The sequence below is a fragment of the Fusarium venenatum genome (genome assembly GCF_020744135.1).
Source record: "Fusarium venenatum strain MPI-CAGE-CH-0201 chromosome Unknown EDB82scaffold_3, whole genome shotgun sequence".
Lineage (NCBI taxonomy): Eukaryota > Fungi > Ascomycota > Sordariomycetes > Hypocreales > Nectriaceae > Fusarium > Fusarium venenatum.
In genome coordinates this window covers 7,157,299-7,176,191 of record NW_027072131.1, presented here as the reverse complement: position 1 = coordinate 7,176,191, position 18,893 = coordinate 7,157,299, and the positions used below count along the sequence as shown (strand labels likewise).

Here is an 18,893-nt window from a genome sequence, read left to right as displayed (position 1 = left end):
CTGTTGAATGTGCATAGTAAGGCAATCACTGATCAGGATGCACAATTATTGCAACTATCTAAGCACCTATGTAAATACATGTAGGTATCTAATTAAGCAGGAGGCAAAAACGACGCAAAGAGTCCGCCTTGAATAGCCGCATACATGGTAATAAACATAACCACTCCGTATCCCAAACTCTGCCTCTGCTTATCTACAAGACACGATGCTACCCACCAGTACCAGACAGGATATCCTGACGACAAGCGGCTGATGATTTGAACGTGGTAGTTGGTAATGGCCAAGATGGCCAGCAGCGTTTGTATGGCAGCAAGAGTTCGCACGAGTAATCGGGACTGTTCATCTGTGCCCATCATCATGGCTCTCAGACCTCGAGAAGGTTCACGCATTGTCTCTGTTCCTGACTTGAGGAGAATGGTGAGCATAGGAGCTGCGAGGAGGAAGAGTGGGATTTGGTTAGGAGTCCAGTATTTGAGAAAGCCAACGTCCCTGTTGATGTTAGTTGTTACTTTGTAGGTAGTTAGAGAGAGCATACCAGTATTCTGCCTGGACGAATGTGTAGATACTTGGGATACGTTGTCCGCACCAAGATCTTTGCTCTCCATCGCCATTGCAATATCTCATCCAAGCCAAAACTTGCGGCATGACAAAACCAATAGCGACCAAAATACCACCGATAACAGGCGCAATGAGTCTCAGGATCTTGCAAATGGTGAAGCTGTCACGAAGAGCCAACAAGCACTTGACAGCCTCAACAGCAAACAAAACACCACCAAAAAGCCCATTGCTTCGAAGCGTGCACGAAATTCCGTACGCTAAACCGGCTCCGATCACAGAAATGTTGCGTTTTAGTGAATCAGGACTGTTTTCGGTACTGATTGCGTAGAGAAGATTGCCGATAAAGGACATGCATGCAAAGGGGCTCTCTGCATACGGCGCTGATATGAATAATCCAGCAGGTGAAAGCACATGTACGACCGAAGCCAAATACGCCAACTTGCGATCATTGCATATGACCATAGTGAGTTGATAGAGTGCTAGAACAGCAATGAGATGCGAAACGTGCGAAATAGCAATAGCAACAATAGGTTCCCAGTGTCGAAGACCTAGTAAACCGCAGATACCACGCACAGCAGCTGGCATACCAATACCAAAAGCCCACTCCTGCTCATAGACTTTTCCATTGACTGCATCGTGCATGAAATACAGCGCGTCCCATCTTGTTAGACGAGTAGCTAGGGGCGTTGGTGAGCTGTGGATGATGTCAAAGAAGAGAGATGTTGATGTGTCGTAGTCTGGGCCTATGGACGCGCCGAGAGCGATGGAGAGGAGGAAGCCTTTCCAGGCGGCGAAGATGGTTGTTAGAGAGAGGATTGGACGGGATTCATAGTTGAAGAGATTCATTTTGGGGAGTGAGTTTGTTGAAGGTGATGAGGTTGAGGGAAGGGGATGTTTGTGGGGCTTGAAATATAGGGACACGTTCGCTGGAGTGGTGGTGAAGCAATTGCAAGGTTATCACGTAACAAAAGTCATTGCATATAAAATGGGATTGTTTTATTGAACGGCAGAGACTCATATTAAGAATAAATTAAGATTGATTTAAATAGTTTATTAGTATTGTCTCTGGTTATTTTTCTGAGCTGTGCGTTGATGGTCTAATAATGTGGCATCTTTCAGACCATAACCTCTACTGATTAGACTATGTCTACCCGCCATCATATTCCACTTATACTTACACTTACTCAAGGACGTTGATTTATACACTCACCAGAGATGGATACAAGCTGTAACACATCGTCCTCTAGCCTCAAACCAGGCGAATTCCCTCCACCAATAATCATTCCTCCTCTATCCTCACATAAACTCACCATCATCATCCTCCATGGCCGTGGCTTCAACGCTGAGAAATTCCACTCTCCCCTTCTCACAACACCCTCAACAACTCCATCAATATCATTCCATGAATCACTTCCCCATGCGCGATTCGTCTTCCCAACAGCACCTCTTGCTCGAGCAACCAAGTACCGTCGCTCACTGATCCATCAATGGTATGAAGGCACTGGCGACTGGGAGCCCGAGGCGCGCGGAGATATGCGTCCCAGCGTTGAACATATCCATAAGATTCTGAAAAATGAGATTGAGATTCTGGGTGGCGATGCTGGAAAGGTGGTACTTGTGGGTTTCAGTCAGGGCGGTGCTATGGCGTTGGTGGGTTGGTTACTTTGGCAGGGACAAAGTCTAGGCGGCGTGGTTATAATGAGCGGATTCATGCCCCTGGCCGAAACTCTGGCTAAAGAAGACGAAGATTTGTCTGACGATGAGTTGTTTGAAAGGGAAGATGAGCAGGAGAATAAAACACCACTGCAACGGGCTATTGACGAGCTTCGTGAAGAAGCAGAGCTTGACCCTGAGCCGCCAGCGGATTCATTTCCTTTCTTAAAAACTCCTGTACTCATGGGCCATGGAAGAAAAGATAAAGACGTCGAGATTTGTCATGGTCAGAAAGCTGCCATGTGTCTGGAACGTATGGGTATAGATGTTGAGTTGAAGGTATACTCTGACATGGGACATTGGTATTGTCCTGAAGAGCTGGGAGATATAGCACAGTTTATATGTCAACGATTAGAGATGTAAGCACCGATGTAAAATCTACTGTAATAGCTCAAGTTGTAAATGTCATAAATTCATGATTCTTATAAACAATATTTTAGCCATCTAACCAACACATCTTCTAATCCAATTATTTTCCAACACCCCTTAGATCTTCTCACCATCGAGAATAACCTTGGCCTCATCTGACGTCCACCAACTCACACCCTTCTCACCAGGGTAGCTAAATCGGTCCATACTCTCAGGCTTCATCTCGACACTGTAACCGGCTTCCGTGGGGGTAGTGTAGTATCCGTCTTTGATAACAGATGGGTGGAAGAAGTGCTCGTGGAGGTGGTCCACGTACTCGAGAACGGAAAGCTTGCCGGAAACAACAACGTAGTCGATGGTGCTCAGGTGCTGGGTGTACTCGGGGAGACCGACACCGCCAGAGTGAGGAACAATGGGCACGCCAAACTTCTTGGCCATGAGGAGAACGGCGAGAACCTCGTTCACACCACCCATGCGGCAGGCGTCAATCTGGCAGACGTCGATGGCGCCTGTTTGGAGAAGTTGCTTGAAGATGACTCGGTTCTGACACATCTCTCCGGTAGCGACACCAATGCCATAAGGCTTCAGGGCGTCGCGAACGGCCTTGTGGCCGAGGATGTCGTCGGGCGATGTGGGCTCCTCGATGAACCAAGGCTTAAAGTCGGCTAGTTGCTTCATGTAGTCGATAGCCTCAGGGACGGACCAGACCTGGTTAGCATCTGTCATGAGGACATTGCCCTTGTCGTAGCCAATAACCTCACGAGCGATGCTCAATCGCTTGCGGTCACGCTCGATATCACCACCGACCTTGACCTTGAAGTGTCGGTATCCAGCATTGAGAGTCTCCTGAAGCAAGCTCTTCATCTTATCCTCACCATAGCCCAACCAGCCGGCACTTGTTGTGTAAGCAGGCACAGCGCGGTTGTTGAGAGCCTCGTCGAGACGCTTGGCCTTGGTAGGCTCCTGCTCCTTGAGCATAGCGATGGCCTCCTCGGGGGTGATGGCATCGGTGATGTAGCGAAAGTCAATGCAGCTGACAAACTCCTCGGGGCTCATGTCGGCGACGATGCGCCAGACGGGCTTGTTGAGGGTCTTTGCCCAGAGATCCCAGACGGCGTTGACGACGGCGCCGAGGGCGAGGTGGATGACACCCTTTTCAGGACCGATCCAGCGGAGTTGACTGTCGTTGACGAGATGGCGCCATGTCTGACCCCAGTTTGCGACGAGAGAGGATAGAGTTCTTCCCTTGAGGCGCTCGGCGACGTGGTTGATGGCAGCGCAGACGATGTCGTTTCCACGGCCGATGGTGAAGGTCTAGAAGAGAGTTAGACATGGTTTATGTTGGTGAGTGAGTGACTTGCCATTCCATGACCTGTGTAGTCAGAGTCGGTTTGAAGAATGCAGTAGGCGGAGGAGTAGTTGCCAGCAGCGTTCATGGCATCGGAGCCAGTTCCGTCGAGGGAGGTAGGGAAGCGAACATCGCGAGTCTTCCAGCCAGTGATTGTGATTTCACCCATGATTGCGGTTTTGTAGGATTCGGTTATGAGTTGAAGTTGAAGTTGAAGCTTGAGGGAGCTCAATAAAGCATGAGGAGAGATATAGTCGAGGTGGGGGGTTCCGAACGCGGAGGGAGGGGAAGGAGTAGCTACAGTCGGATGAGGGCTTAACACGAGACTGAGAGTAGTTATGATGAGACCAAGGACACAAGGTCAGTAGAGTTGAGTAAAGAGAGAAGAGATATATTCAATTGAGGCTAAATTAAAGATAAAGCAACTGGGAATGTCATGCTTTATACTCTTTTCTTTACACCGTCTCATCTCGTCTCCCTCATGATACCTCACAGTAGACAACAACATGTGGGGTAAAGAGAAGGGTCGAGATGCCATGACGAACTATTCTAACATGTTTGATTGATGGATAAATCGAAATGACCCATTTAATTATTATTATTTTGGCCAAGAACCCCCATAAAGATAATTTGTGTTGTATCATGAGAAGAGGAGTCGGTTAATCGGCAAGTTGATGCTTGAGGGTTAGAGAGGAGAAGAAGTTGGGGGTGGATTGTGAGTTTTGGGGGTTTAGTTGATGGATGATCTGAGAGTACTTGGACTGACAGTATAGATATTAGGTAGATCAATGTACTATTAATATCATCCTAACAAGTAAACATCCCCGCCCCCGCGATGAGAATTGACCCCATTTATGAAAGGGTCCGATATTGGAGTCTAGATGTCTCGTGATGTTCCTGTCTTTTGACCCCACGATATATCCCCGCGATTCGATCCGAGTATCTACCCCTCACTATACCTCCAGGCACAGGTCATCAATAGAGAGTGCCTAGGCATAGAGTGATAATGTGGAAATATTCAGATATTGTGTAATGTTATCTATCATCCTATGTCTAATCAAGATTTTATTTCTTTACAGTTAAAGGCTTACTATAATTAAAGTAATATCCTTCTTTATTCTTTTATTCTATCAACAGCCACTCGACAAGTCCATACAGTATCCATCACTGTTTTGGCACTATCAAAAACACTGTATCACTTGATGTGACTGACTTTAGCCTTGTTCTCGTATTTGTTCTCCTCCATAAACAAAAAAGGTTTCCTCAACAAAAGGAACCGCCGAGGCTTTAATTCTACTATCCTGATGTGTCTGACCAAAAATCAATGACGATGAGGAATATAAAAGACCAAAGATGAAATTCTCGTGTTTTGAGTCTTGCTCAAATGCTATTATCTATTTGGTGCAAAGACAGACGCGTCAAGTGATCAATCTCACGTACATCAAAAACTCTCTCAGCTCAGTCAACAATAACAATAGTTTCACTGCAGGGACAACACGTCGGGTTCGGGACCTCCCAGCCGGGCTGGGCTGACGAGAATAATCAAGTCCCGCCCTCGACAATCGTGATAAACATTGAGCTCAGGCCTTCTTTCAAGGGTCTTCCTAGGCTCGGTTCATAAATGGCACACATGACATCAGTCGAACTAACCAAAGAACCATTCGGGTTGACAACCGTTCACCACTAGGCAAGGCACTCCCTTTTGAAAGACTCAGACAGGCTACAGGGTCTTATTGTCACATTGGCTTCTTCACCGCTGTAGAATGGAATGTTGAAGGGTGGCCTGTCTGGGTCATATACTTAGGTACCCGACAAGGCAAGTATTCGTAACGAATCTTGATTTTTGTATCCATAAACAGCAAGATACTAACTGATTGTACACACCCTTGTCCTGCCTTTTCTCTTTCTGTGGGTGTTCTTTCTTCTAGTTCTTCGCTACCAGAAAAAAAAGTTGAAAACTTGCATTGCATTGCAGGTTATAATCCCTGTCCTGTCCTATCCCCAACCCTTTTTTTATTCCCTCTCTCCCTCTTTAACTACAGCTGCAGCACTTCTCCGCCTGAATGACCCATGACGTGGGTATTCTCTTCTCCCTCGTGGTCTCTTGATTGGGGCCTTGTAATCTAACATGCAGGTCTGAAGCCACTTGGGGCCAGGGAAGCGGTAAGACTTTGTACAGTGGTTCAACTTATCTCGGCTCTACTTTAGTCTATTACTACGTACATGTAGTTCTTGAGAACTAGTTCTGGTCTGCTGCACATTTGTTTTTTATAACTCTCCATTACTTTCTTTCTCTTGGTCATATAATTACAATACATCTCCCCATGGCTATTATATCCGTAAATTTAACCACCCGTGACCACTATCAACCAAAACACACCGCTATCCACGACGACCCTTTACTCTACAATCCGCGCTTATCCTCATTAACACACAATATTTTATTATCGTTATTAATGCGACATTGCCCATCATGGAAAACCCCCTCTCAAAGAGTAACAGTCTAAAGCCTCCGAGGCGCAAACTTCAAAAACTCGACCCCAAGCTCAAAGGCCTCAACAAAGCCAAAAGAGGCTCTACAGATTCTCACTCATCATCAACTATGGCTAGTCTAAGCCCCATGTCTTCACCCACGCAGCGTCAAATGTCAAACGGTGCGCCTGATCTCAGCGACTCCAAATGGGATCATTATCTCCGGCCCAAAACTATTCTTGTTCCCTCATTCTCAGAGTCAGAGGAACAAAACATGAATCAACACCAGCCAGTCCAACATCCCGAACCTGAACCGAGGGCCGCCTGCTTTAGTCCTCCGCCGCAAGGACAATCTTCTCATCGTCAGATTCCCGAATTTCACCACTTGACTCTCCATGAGAACAGGGCCCGGCCATCCCTAGATCGCTCATCTCTCCCTTCGACAGCATCTTCAACATCAACATCATCCGCTATGCGACGGCAGGCCAAGACGCCCGTCTTTCGAATCGGTCAACTAGAGCAACATGCCCTTGCGCGCAAAGCAAAAGATGTACCAGAAAAGACTTCAAGTGTTGAGTTGATCGCTGATCAATATCATGCCCTTCTTGAAACAAGAGATGGTCCCCCGGCGCTTGACTCGCAGTTACCTTCACCATCGCGCGAATCGCATTACTCATTCGACGACACTCCTCTTCAAATCCCTCCGTATGCGGCTAAACGATCTCAAAGCATGCGAACAGCAAACACTTCCTCATCAATGACTGCTATACCCCGCCAACTCAGACCCAGACTCAGATCAGCTCCTACCCACGATACGAACGTGGCAGCTGTTGAAGGCGATACTATTTACTTTAAACCCTACTCTTTCTCACCACCACCTTCTCCCGAATACCCTGGGACACCACGACACTCTTGGACAGACGAATTTAGACCATCATCATCATCAGGGCACTCATTCCAGGACAATATCAGTCTTCAGATAGCGCTCGACCTCCTCACGAGCGAATTATCTTCCGTTATGACAGGTCGACCACAGCGCAATGGACAGAACACGGCGGCTTTGCAGATATGGGTTATGATTGAGGCCTACGAGAGACTCCGCGATCAACTAACGAGACAAGAACCGTCCAACGCGGAGGCGCAAAAGGTTGCGACCATGTTTGATTGCTGGTTGGCATCATTGTACTCAATTCACTCTTCTCTTACAGAGAGCACATTGCCCAGCCCTACGGAATATGCCGGATTGGAAGAGGAACTGGATTGAGTAAATTACGAAACTGATTTTTGTTCACGATTTGTTTCTAGTGGACATGATGACGAATATTATGGAATTGGCGTTTTGGGCGCGGCCAGAGGAATCACTGGCATGGACAAAATGCAGCTGGATGGATATAGCTGCTGGATGGTAGATACCTGGAGTAATTTGTTTTAGTCTAGTTTACATCATTTGAATTCATTATTGAGTAACTTGTCTTGTCGTTCGTCGATATGAGGTCAGTTGGAAAGATCAACACTGCCACGTCTTCGAAGATCGTCGCGAGGAAGATATAAATAGAATTCATGATGATCTTGATGATTTGGCAGGACTGGGTCGCATCAGAAAGCTGATTGTGGCGAACTGATTGACATCCAGCTGGGATGGCGTTGTAACCTCGGACAAGCAAAAGATGCACTTCATCAGAATGCTGTAGTCAACAGGTATCTCACCAAGATAGGAGACATAGAGTTGACCAACAGAAAAGCTACTGATGATATAGTTGCGCTGGTTCCTGATATCAAACTCTATTCACTAGATATATCGTCTTTTAGACATGAATAGTGCTCGCTTACCAGATCCATGATAATGACGTCGTTGCTTCTTGCGAACACTGATACGCACTACATATCCATTGAATTGACCAGGCCTATAGTAAAGGATAAAGAATGAACGATTTATCTAGATAACCTCAAAAGTACAGCTAAGAAGAGAGCCATCAATATTCATACATAGACAGACCTACCCAAATCCTAAGATACATGTCGCTGTAAGAGAATGACCCACTCTAGCTCGAACCGCAACTCAATGCGTCGCGTGAATCTCCCTTCGTCATTCAACCTCTCAGCAAACAGCGAATAATCGCTAAATCAATTGAACACTCTCCCGTAATAAGAATCATAATAAAAACAAAATGGACGACGACTACGGAGCCGACGACGAACTTCTGGCCGCCTTGGCAGCTGCTGATCCAGCACCAGTCGCACGACCAACACCATCAAAGATCCAGCAACCCACGCCTCAACGACTCGACAAAGCGCCTCCTTCTTCGGCCTCGAGCGCAGGAAAAGTAGTACAACCAACACCCCAAGCCCTACCGCAGAAACAGTCTGGATCAACAATCTTGGTATCGCCCCGTCAGCGAGGAAATCCTGTGCTTACAGGCATTCGATCTATGCCATGGGAGTACAGCGATATTCCGGCCGATTATGTTTTGGGCCTAGGTACATGCGCTCTATTCTTGAGGTATGCCACTACTGTTAGACATAAAGATTCATATTGATAACCCTCAAATAGTCTTAAGTATCATCGTCTTCATCCCGAGTACATCTACACTCGCATCCGCAATCTTCAGGGAAAATATAACCTGCGCATCCTTCTCACAATGGTCGACATCACCAACCACGAAGCCTCCCTCAAAGAACTCTCTAAAACATCCCTCGTCAATAACGTCACCCTCGTACTATGCTGGTCCGCCGCCGAAGCCGCGCGCTACATTGAGCTGTACAAGAGCTACGAGAACGCCTCCTTTGGCGCTATTCGTGGCCAGCAGCCCTCGAGCTACGGCGAGAGGCTCGTCGAGTTCGTCACCGTGCCTAGAGGTCTGAATAAGTCGGATGCTGTCGCCGTAGTAAGCAACTTTGGCAGTTTGAGGAATGCCATCAACGCCGATGCGGAGCAGCTCGGTATGCTTAACGGCTGGGGCGGTATCAAGGTAAAACGATGGGTTTCTGCGGTTGAAGAACCGTTCAGAGTAAAAAAGGCTGCAAAGAGAGGCGCACAGGCTTCAGCGAGACTTGACCAAGCTCTACCCATTTCTCGTGTACCTCTACGAGACATGCCAGCTGCTGTAGCATCATCTTTTTCACGACAAACCCCCGCCGAAGAAACGTCTTCTTCTGAAAACCCCCAGGGCCAGGCGTCAAAGCAGTTCCAGTTTATGGCGGACACTGATGATGAGGATGAAGACGATGAAGAAGCCATGCTTGCTGCTGCCATTGAAGCTTCAAAGAAGACTGCCCAGACAGAAGAAGCTAGTCGAACGAGTCAAACAGATAAGGATGACCAAGTCAGTGAAGGCATTGCAGCTGCCCTTGCAAGAATGAGAGAGAGTGGTTAAAGTATAGGCTTTGATGGTTCTTCTACTTCCGAGTACCTGCAACGTTACTCGATTGAGTCCCCAATCTTAGGCTATGTAGGACTCGGGGACAAATTTATGGGATACGACATGCGGCGATGGACGGAGCGACCAAATTGAGATCTAGAGGTCGCCCAAATTCGCAGTGCTACGATAACTCAACTGGCTATACAAGTCAGCTTGATGTCTGCACAACAGACATAACATACACTTGCAGCAGCTCCACAGGCAACGTCCTATTGTTGTTAAAGCGACACCGAGGATGGTTAAAAGGGACTTCTGTGGTCCGTTTTCAATACCATGTGTCCTGATACGAAACAAGCCATCTCAAGCTTCGAGATTGAGCGATAGGGGTCTGACAATGTCCTTTCGTTTAAAGGGGCAATCCCAACCATACATCCACATAGAGATCCACAGGACATGTAAATATCCTAATTTGAGAAACGTGTATATAGAACGACAAAGGACAATACTAGTCGCAGTTTAATAACTCTCATGTTTTTGTCATTGTCTATGTATATGTAACTGGAGAGCTATCATTTAGGAGTTCAGTAGCGCGGTGTTAAAATGGGTAATTCATTCGTTTAGGATTATTTGTTTTTTCTGTTTCGTTCCATCTAGAGTTGAGAATGTCTATTTGAGGTCATTGTGTATCGTCTTCGCACACAACTCCATGACATTAATTCATGAATTCGCTCTTCCATCGAAACTAGTGCTCATTCCTCTATGAACCTCCATCTCGCTTAGCGTACTCCTCCTCCATAGCCTCCTCGTAAAGACGATCAGCCTCCAACTCAGCTTCAGTCTTTGGTCTCGTCACGCCAGCACCAGTGTTTGCGCCTGCACCTGTAGCAACGCCAGTGTTGTTCTGTTGTTCTTGCGGGGTTTGAGTGGATGTTGATGTTGTAGTTGTTGACTCTGAGAAAGTAGGGAGACCCATTTTGCTAGTTTGTGAATATGCAAGTGTTATGGTCTGTTTGAGTAGTTGATTTAAGGTTGTAGGTGTTGTCGATGAATTGTGCTGAAGGTGTTGAGTTTGTCAATGACTGACTCTTGAACAACCTCTTATACATTTACTGTGGCGAAACTGTGGCGTAGGGGTACGTCACCTGTGGCTGAAGCTGTCGTGGAACAAGACATGGAAAACAGCCAGTCATGTACGAAAGATGAAGAATACAGGCCATAAAGCTCCGTTTTGACCCGTTGAAACAAGACGGGACGATGGACATTTTGCTTTTGTTGGCGGATATGTAGCCTGATTGGATGGAATCTTGATAAGCTGTCGATCCAGGGTCCTGCTTGTGACATCATGCTATGAATCCAAGCTTTATAGTCAAGCTTAAAGCTGACATTGGAATTGTAAAAAGAAAAGAAATTTATATACTTTCTATCATCAATCTCTGTAACTGAACCAAAAGAGAATAATGTACAGCAACCACGCGTGGTGCACTCTCGACACAGATATCATGATATCCAACTCAAACTAAAGATAATAGGGGTATTTATAGCCGCCTTTAAACATGTCGCTTTTATAACTCCTGCACGTCTTCCTCAGGTTCAGCTAAACTCTCTAGCTTCACCAATATCACACACATCAAACACCCCGATTTCCGGAATGCCTCTCTTGCGTAATGCCTCTTTCAGTACCTTGGGGGGATCCAAGACTTCCTCCATTGTGAGCGCCCAGGTGCCCCAATGTATACCCATCGCTCGCTGGCATTTCGTGTCGCGAAAGATTTCAACGGCATCATTTGGGTCGGCATGAACAGACGAGAAGGCTGCTCGGGGGTGGTATGCGCCGATCGGTATCAGACCCAGGTCGAAAGGTCCACGGAGTTCACCAATTTGTTTGAATTGAGGACACCTCGGAAGGTGGTCGTACTCGGCGCTGTAATCATCAGTTCCGGGTGGAAGACTTGGGACAGTTCGGTAGCCTGTGTCGCCGCCAAACCAAACCGACTTTCCACCAGACTTGACACCCCAGGAACACCAGAGGGTAGTATCGCGGTCAAATAAACCTCGAGCAGAGCTGTGCTGTGCTGGCAAGGCTGAAATGCGAGCACTGATTTCGCGTGAGCTATCTCCGTCCTTGACCGTGACGGTTAGGTCGGCATCCTCCCACCAATCAAGCTCGGTAACATGGTTGATGCCTGACTTGCGGAACCACGTTTCTAGCCCCAATCCAACAAAGAATTGAGCGTCTGGGTGGTATTTTTGAACTTCGAGGATAGAGGAATGTGAAAGGTGATCATAGTGGGAATGGCTAATAACGACAGCGTCGACGATGGGAATATCCTTAATATCGCAAGGCTTGGGAGTATATCGTTTGGGACCCATAAAGCTGAATGGAGAGCATCGATCTTCAAAGACAGGGTCGAATAGGACCCGCAGGCCAGAAGGGTATTCGACGTAATAGCAGGCATGGCCTAGCCATGTCGCACGGATCTTATCGGCAGTCTCGCGCTCGGTGTTCCATTGAGGCTTGACGACTGGTACATGAGGAGGAGTCAGGTCGGGCTTTTTGAGATCGCCAGTGATTGAGGGCCTAAAATGGTCAGTTTGTTGGAGCTGAGCGCATGGTGAAGCTGCCACCTACCACCAAATCTTTCGGACCATGGTACCAAAGTTGGGATTGTTTGCGCAGGAAGGATAAGGGTTCTTAAATCCCTTGACAGACCCGCGCTTGAGAACGTGGTGAGGGTTAGAAACAGCTTCATCTGGAAGAGCAGATCGCCCTGGGATTTTTGAAACAGCAGTCGTGGCAGCCATTGAGCCACGAGGCGTACTCTGGGAAGCCAATTCCGTGGGCTTCAGATGTGATGAAGCGGCGCTTGCTGTGGTGGCCATGATGGAAGAAGATGCCGAGGAAGCTGTAGAGTATGCGAGAGCAGCAGCGACAGGTCTAATATTCGACGTTGATCCAAAATGATGACTGAGTCGACGGATCGTCGGATAGGTACGCGGCATGTGGGAATGTTATATCCCAGACCGGAGACTTCGGGGTCCTGCAGAGTTGCACCAAGAGGGTAGGGGTGGGCAGATTAAGGCGAACAGGGAGGAAGATTAGTCTGGTGATTGACCATTCTCTTGAACGAGGTGACACACAGACACACAGACACAGACACAGACACAGACACAGACACAGACACAGACACCAAGGAAAAGAGGAAAAAAGAGAAGAACGGAAAAAAAGAACGAGTCGTGAGGTGGAGGAGGTTAGTAAGAGTCTAGACAAAAAAGTAATATGGAGAAGAGGTCAGTGAGTTGGACGATTTATCTGCAGGGGCGGAACTATTGTGGTGAAGCTATGACAATTGCAGTATAGACAGGTTATTCCTCTTTGGATCAACGACGGATAGATGGAAGGATCATGGAAGCCGCAAAAGAACCAATAGTACCGAGATTAGAAAGCAAGGGAGCCTGGAATGTCTTGATATTTATTGGGTTTTTTTACGGTGGGTTTTTTTATGTTAGTAATACGAAGTGAAGGAAGTTCAAAATCCATGACATCGAGACATTCATAACTTTGTAAGTGTATTGCAACACATCACACCTAACTAGTGTTGGAGCTATAAACTCGGGTAAAATGTTCTGCTACCACTACTTAACTAAACCTAGGTGGTTTAGTTTAGATAGCTCATAGTATGCTTCACCTATCTTAGTGCAACCACTAGGTTTCGGTAAATGCAGGTGAAAAGCACAATACATCACTATCACATGTGGCTCAGACGTGTGTGCACAGGATATCTATGTCTTTCATAATAACCTCATTAATTCCTAGGCTCCCTCTTTCCAAACAAACCCCTGCAGAGCCAAAAGACTCTTCGCTGCCCAAATTGCAATCTTCCCTACACGGGTTTTCTGGAACATGATCATCCGGGGAACAAGCAATTCCCGAATGTAACAGAACACGTGGTATCCTTGTCGATTCTGGAATTTCCCACGTTCTTGGTGGAATTAGTTGCTAATTTGCCGAAATCACGGTTACAGCTTCCGCTGGCCGTGTGTCTTGGTCGTCAACTTACCAAGATATCATCTAACTTACATAGTACTAGATGAGCCGCAGCGTAAGATGATCAAACCGCAAAAGCAGCCTTACCATAGGTGACACTCCTGACAAGGTGCTTATCACCCTTGCCATGGCCATGTGGTGCCCTTGCATGGCGGCCCCTTCTTGTCAGTCAAGCTTACGACATTGCCAAGTCAGACTCATCAGAAACAGTATCTCTTCATGCTATTTGTACGCTATAACTTGTTCATCAAGGCCTGCTCTTTCAAGTAGGCTCGTGGTATCCTTTCTCGAAAAACACCAAAAAAAAAATCAACCAGGTATCAACATGTCCTTCCATGCTCAACTCAAACTCGCTCTCGTCAAAAGGCACGCACACGCGTCCTGTAATTATCCACAAGAAGAGAAAGAAGCGTAATATAGACACGGACCAGCCAGACGCAACTTGTTGTTTCCAACTAATCATCCATCCATCCATCACTCAGCCAAACGCCAGAAAACAAAAAAGGCCGCCCGAAGCATTAATCGTCATCATAAGCGTCTTGAAATATTGCTTCATACGTAGACTTCATCACATATCCATTTGTCGAGTGTCTTCCTGCATCTCGTCGCTACCGAGCTCCTTCTCGAGTTCTTCTGTCACGAAACCTTCGTAATCGTCAAGGCTCCTTTGGACATGGATCTTGAACTTGATTACGTCGTTGAGCATTCGGTCAATCTCCGTGTGAAGCTCCTCTCGAAGAGCATTGGCTTGAAGCACAAGTTGTTCATATCTGGTTGTCTGGTTAGTATGTGTTACTCCAACTGTAGTCCAAGGTTTCACTTACTCAATTGTTGTGTTGATTTCGCGCTGTTCCAGGATTTGAACATTCTCGGATAAACCGGCTCGCATGCGAGATAGCTCCTTCTCCATCTTCTCAATGTGTGCATCAGAGGCTAACTTCTGCGCTGTCGTAACCTCCTTTGTCTTTTCGTACTCTTCTTCAGCTGCGCGGACACGATGGTTGAGAGCCTCGACCTCACCACGCCTATCTTCAATGGCTTCTTTGATGCCATCCAATAGGTCGTGGTCTTTGATCATCTCATCCATTGCTGTAGCTCGTCGATCGGAAATTTCCTTGCGAAGCGAAATGAAACTATTACGGATTTTACCTCGAAGGTCCAGATTGAGGATGTGGCCTGCCTGATGTCCAGTGGTAGAATCAGCTACAAGACGATCCACTGATGATGGCCCTGAGGAGCCTTTCATGATGGAAGACGTAAAGTCGGAGTCGTCTGCCACTATAACTTGGAGTTCAAACTCCCTGCCCTTAGCATTGGCTGCTGTCGAGGGGATCAATGCGATCTGATACGCCATTGTGTTGTACTGATCAACCATTTGTTCCAACTCGTCCAGTTTTCGGCTCGCCTCTACTTCTCGATCTGATACCTTCTTCTTCACTTCCTCTAGTCGCTGGCTGGCGGATTCAATACCCCTTTGCAACCGCTCCCGCTCAGCAGTCATGCGGTCAATATCCTGCATGCTGATTCCTTGAGCATCAACCGCCTTTTGCAAGCTACGTCGCTCCTCGTCGGCTTCTTGGAGTTCTTCCAAAAGTTTATCGAGCTCTTCTTGTAGAACCTGAGACCGGCTCTCGTACTTCTCGGACCGTTGCATTGCCAGCGCATTGTACTCCTCGAACTTGACCTTGTCCTCTTCCATAATCTTGAAGTGGTGATCTAGAACTGCGGGGTCTGGTGTCGACTTTTCTAAATCTTCGATTTCTTTGAGAAGTCGTGCATTCTCTGCCTCAAGCATATCGAGTTCGGATGTGTATTTTGAGTTTGATCGTTCGAAAGCAGCTGCCATAGATTGAACATGGGGCGCCAAAACACGTTCAGCTTCTTCGTCGCCTAGGTCCTCATCCATAGCTAGCCAGTCTCGGTATCCATTGCTGAGAAAATCGAAGATGATGCGGTCACCACTGACATCAATGCCGGCCTCCATACAAGCTTCGTCATACTGGCAGTTCACATAACCGTCGAGCATTTGAGCAAGTTGCATCATCCAGTGAAGCAGACCAAGAAATGTACTCCAGTTCTGTCCTCCCACGGCGGCAATTTGACTCTTTGTGATGCTCCTCTCGAACGGGTATCGCATCTGTTTCAATAAAGGAGGAACCTCCTGGTCGATATTCTTTTGAAACTTGTGACTGGGATCGATGCGGTGATAAAGCCACTGAAACATGTAGTTAAAGTCCTTTTGCGTCGGTGATTTTAGAACGTTTTGTGAAAGAACATGCTTCATTTCCATCTCGAAATTGTGTTGAACCATGTATTCCATGATCTCCTGTCCAATCCGGGCCTGGAAAGAGCGGTCTTTCAGAGGTCGAGGGTCGCGGGGAACACCAGCAGGCGCAGGGGTGGTCTGAAAGAAACTTTGATGGTGACTAGCCGTAGGTACAGTAGATTGACGAGGTCGGTATACGCTGCTTCTTCGGTCGTCTCCAGTGGAAACTCGCTTTGTTGCAGTTCCGGGAGTAAATGTCGATTTCGGTGCGAACGAGGAGCGTTTAACGGAGGAAAGACCGAGGTCTACAAGGTTTGTTCCTGAGGATGATCTTTGAAACATGGGCTGGCTAGGGCGCGGCATGGCAAGGGAATGCCTAGATCCCGACATGGAGCGCACATGGCTACCCGGATAACCACCAATATTCGAGCTGGATCGCTTCATAGTCGAACCGGGCTGAGGAATGGCGCTGTTTACACTAATACCTCCAAGGGTCTATGTCGAGAGTCAGATTATCGATCAAAACGAAATGTAAACAATGTTTTGCCAGCGGCGCATAAGCTGGTAGGAATAGTCGGGGCGTCGCACCTCTCTGGGTCTACGGACGCTCCAAAGGCCCGTATCTTGGGACATGTTCTAACGAAAGAAACACTATGCGACTGCAACGGTATGCATGCGCAGTATATTCGAGTGTCGTGAGTTGGGATATGCGTTGGCGGGTTATCGTGGTAATAGTCGGTAGTGATGCAAGGTGGGATGTGAAAATGCGTAGACTAACGAAGTACAGGAGATTGGGCGTTACAAAACTGTTGCTCGGGCGGAAAGTAAACAAAGCATGTAAACGGGTTTGATTGGCTCAAGGCTTCTAACGTTGCAGGTGGAGTCTTTGTTGAGCTGGCAAACACAATAATTGACACCGCACGTGATCGCAACCTGGAATCTCATGCGCGATGGAACCGTTTCGGTAAGTTTGGTACCGTCGGTAGGGAAGGTACGGTGCGGTACGTACCTCCTTCGGCAGCTTCAATAAACTGCAAGCCTCGGTCCAGATCGGTCACGCTCCCGGTTTGACTCCACGCCTCCACGTTCTTGAACTCCACGGCCCGGCCTCCGCAAACAAGCCAGTCAGGCACATGCTTATAACATTTCCATCATCATCGGTCAAGTCTGTTTAGGAGTTCCTTCTTTCAACCTTATCCATTGCGACTCTGTTGATGAAGTGAGAGCCGTCTGACGGCTGAATATCATCCATCATGTCTATCCGCGAGGATCTAGTAACCTCTGCAGTGAGTATATCCCTTGCCCCCAGCCACTGAACCAATTCAATCAGAAACAGTAAATGCTAACTCCTGAATAGATTCAATGTCAGTAGCCCTTCGCGATAACAATGCCGAATGCGCCGACTAACCTGCTACAGTTCTACAAGACCCAAACGTCGCGTCATCCTCGGTCGAAAGCCGCATCTCGTTCCTTCGAAGCAAGAACTTGACTCAAGAAGAAATCGACGTCGCGCTATCTCGAACAGGTGGCAGCGCACCCGCGGCTCCTAGTGCGCCCTTTCCCAGCGCGCCCGCCGGCCCTCCTCCTGGTCAACAATATTATCCCCCCTATCCACAACATGCCTGGCAACCACCACCTCCTCCTCCGCGCAGGGACTGGAGGGATTGGTTCATCATGGCTACGGTAGTTGGAGGAGTGTCTTATGGTCTCTACGAGCTAGGCAAGGTATGTGTTTGGCAACGCGACTGCTCCAACAATATAGACTAACATGCGATCAGCGTTACGTATACCCCAATGTGGCACCCCCGACACCGGAGAAGCTGGAGCAGGACAAGAAATCGATCGAGGATCAGTTCGACCGAGCTTTTACACTGGTTGAGCAGCTCGCTAAGGATACGGAGAGCTTGAAGAATGCCGAGAAGGAGAGAACCGAGAAGCTAGACACGGCGATCGCGGACCTCGAGACAGTTATGACTGACCTCAAGGCTGCCAACCGAAGACGCGAGGACGATGCGAATCGAATCAGGGACGAAGTTCAATCTCTCAAGGACGCGATTCCCAAAGCTCTCGAGAACCAAAAGTCCCTTACTGATAACCGCCTGCGCGAGATCAACACTGAGCTTACCAGCCTCAAGACATTGGTTTCTCAGCGCACAAACACCAGCAGCACCACTACAAGCTCTTCAACCATGAACTACATGCGAAACGCTGGTGGAAACGCAAACACTCCTGCTGCTGCTGCTGCTGCTTCCACTCCCGGTGCTTCTACTTCTGCGATCAACGGAGAGAAGGCTACAGTTCAATCGGCCACTACTACCCCTGCGGCCGAGGTTCCCAAGCCAACATTCCCCTCTGCTCCTCAGCTTAACCGTTCATCTTCCCCTCTTGCCAACATGACTGGCAAGAAATCTATTCCTGCCTGGCAGATGGCCATGGCCAACCAGAATGATACTTCTTCGACTCAAGTCAAGGCTGACGAGCCCAAGGCTGGCGCAAGTTCAAGCTCTTGAAAAAGTACTCGAGTTTAGTTCACTTAATTGTATAGTACTTTATGCATCTATAGTTTTGGGATAATACGGGGGTTGCGAGATGGTATTGTAGCGTTATCATATTACACATTTATTAAACTTTATATACAACTCTGTACGTGTGATGAATATTATGGGTATATGTAAGTAAGATGTATATTGGTTCAGTGTCGATCCATCCATATCTGCCAATTGTTCATACAGATAATATGTATCATACTTGAATTAAAGGTAT

The 18,893-nt window shown here is 47.5% G+C and overlaps 9 protein-coding genes across 9 annotated transcripts; 4 read left to right on the top strand and 5 right to left on the bottom strand.

Annotated features, from left to right (window-relative positions):
- On the bottom strand, positions 1-1,446 carry EDB82DRAFT_539712 (GPI mannosyltransferase 2). Its single transcript, XM_025728903.2, has 2 exons — positions 536-1,446; positions 1-489 (listed from the first exon to the last, which is right to left on the bottom strand). Exons 1-2 carry the CDS (start codon positions 1,402-1,404, stop codon positions 93-95), a joined length of 1,266 nt encoding a protein of 421 aa, XP_025583223.1. The 5' UTR covers positions 1,405-1,446; the 3' UTR covers positions 1-92.
- Positions 1,447-1,571: 125 nt separating this feature from the next.
- EDB82DRAFT_510024 (Alpha/Beta hydrolase protein) lies at positions 1,572-2,661 on the top strand. The gene has a single exon (XM_025728902.2). The coding sequence runs from the start codon at positions 1,774-1,776 to the stop codon at positions 2,632-2,634; it is 861 nt and encodes a 286-aa protein (XP_025583222.1). The 5' UTR covers positions 1,572-1,773; the 3' UTR covers positions 2,635-2,661.
- EDB82DRAFT_277798 (enolase C-terminal domain-like protein) lies at positions 2,651-4,253 on the bottom strand. The gene is made up of 2 exons (XM_065607368.1): positions 4,002-4,253; positions 2,651-3,954 (listed from the first exon to the last, which is right to left on the bottom strand). The coding sequence occupies exons 1-2, from the start codon at positions 4,155-4,157 to the stop codon at positions 2,758-2,760; spliced, it is 1,353 nt and encodes a 450-aa protein (XP_065464245.1). The 5' UTR covers positions 4,158-4,253; the 3' UTR covers positions 2,651-2,757.
- Positions 4,254-6,461: 2,208 nt separating this feature from the next.
- Positions 6,462-7,724, top strand: EDB82DRAFT_528114 (uncharacterized protein; the record flags this gene model as incomplete). Its single annotated transcript, XM_025728899.1, has 1 exon — positions 6,462-7,724. The coding sequence occupies one exon, from the start codon at positions 6,462-6,464 to the stop codon at positions 7,722-7,724; it is 1,263 nt and encodes a 420-aa protein (XP_025583220.1).
- A 452-nt stretch (positions 7,725-8,176) lies between these two features.
- Positions 8,177-9,974, top strand: EDB82DRAFT_277745 (restriction endonuclease type II-like protein). The gene is made up of 2 exons (XM_025728898.2): positions 8,177-8,960; positions 9,012-9,974. Exons 1-2 carry the CDS (start codon positions 8,629-8,631, stop codon positions 9,832-9,834), a joined length of 1,155 nt encoding a protein of 384 aa, XP_025583219.1. The 5' UTR covers positions 8,177-8,628; the 3' UTR covers positions 9,835-9,974.
- A 1-nt stretch (position 9,975) lies between these two features.
- On the bottom strand, positions 9,976-10,792 carry EDB82DRAFT_528112 (uncharacterized protein; the record flags this gene model as incomplete). The annotated part of the gene is made up of 2 exons (XM_025728897.2): positions 9,976-10,018; positions 10,605-10,792. 2 exons carry the CDS (start codon positions 10,790-10,792, stop codon positions 9,976-9,978), a joined length of 231 nt encoding a protein of 76 aa, XP_025583218.2.
- A 352-nt stretch (positions 10,793-11,144) lies between these two features.
- EDB82DRAFT_510019 (beta-lactamase superfamily domain-containing protein) lies at positions 11,145-13,009 on the bottom strand. The gene is made up of 2 exons (XM_025728896.2): positions 12,449-13,009; positions 11,145-12,397 (listed from the first exon to the last, which is right to left on the bottom strand). The coding sequence occupies exons 1-2, from the start codon at positions 12,817-12,819 to the stop codon at positions 11,410-11,412; spliced, it is 1,359 nt and encodes a 452-aa protein (XP_025583217.2). The 5' UTR covers positions 12,820-13,009; the 3' UTR covers positions 11,145-11,409.
- Positions 13,010-14,355: 1,346 nt separating this feature from the next.
- EDB82DRAFT_277690 (putative kinetochore protein NDC80) lies at positions 14,356-16,968 on the bottom strand. Its single transcript, XM_025728895.2, has 3 exons — positions 16,719-16,968; positions 14,689-16,625; positions 14,356-14,634 (listed from the first exon to the last, which is right to left on the bottom strand). The coding sequence occupies exons 1-3, from the start codon at positions 16,761-16,763 to the stop codon at positions 14,433-14,435; spliced, it is 2,184 nt and encodes a 727-aa protein (XP_025583216.1). The 5' UTR covers positions 16,764-16,968; the 3' UTR covers positions 14,356-14,432.
- Positions 16,969-17,136: 168 nt separating this feature from the next.
- EDB82DRAFT_510012 (peroxisomal membrane anchor protein conserved region-domain-containing protein) lies at positions 17,137-18,878 on the top strand. The gene is made up of 4 exons (XM_065608829.1): positions 17,137-17,414; positions 17,449-17,457; positions 17,548-17,855; positions 17,909-18,878. The coding sequence occupies exons 1-4, from the start codon at positions 17,384-17,386 to the stop codon at positions 18,638-18,640; spliced, it is 1,080 nt and encodes a 359-aa protein (XP_065464244.1). The 5' UTR covers positions 17,137-17,383; the 3' UTR covers positions 18,641-18,878.
- The last annotated feature ends 15 nt before the right edge of the window (positions 18,879-18,893 follow it).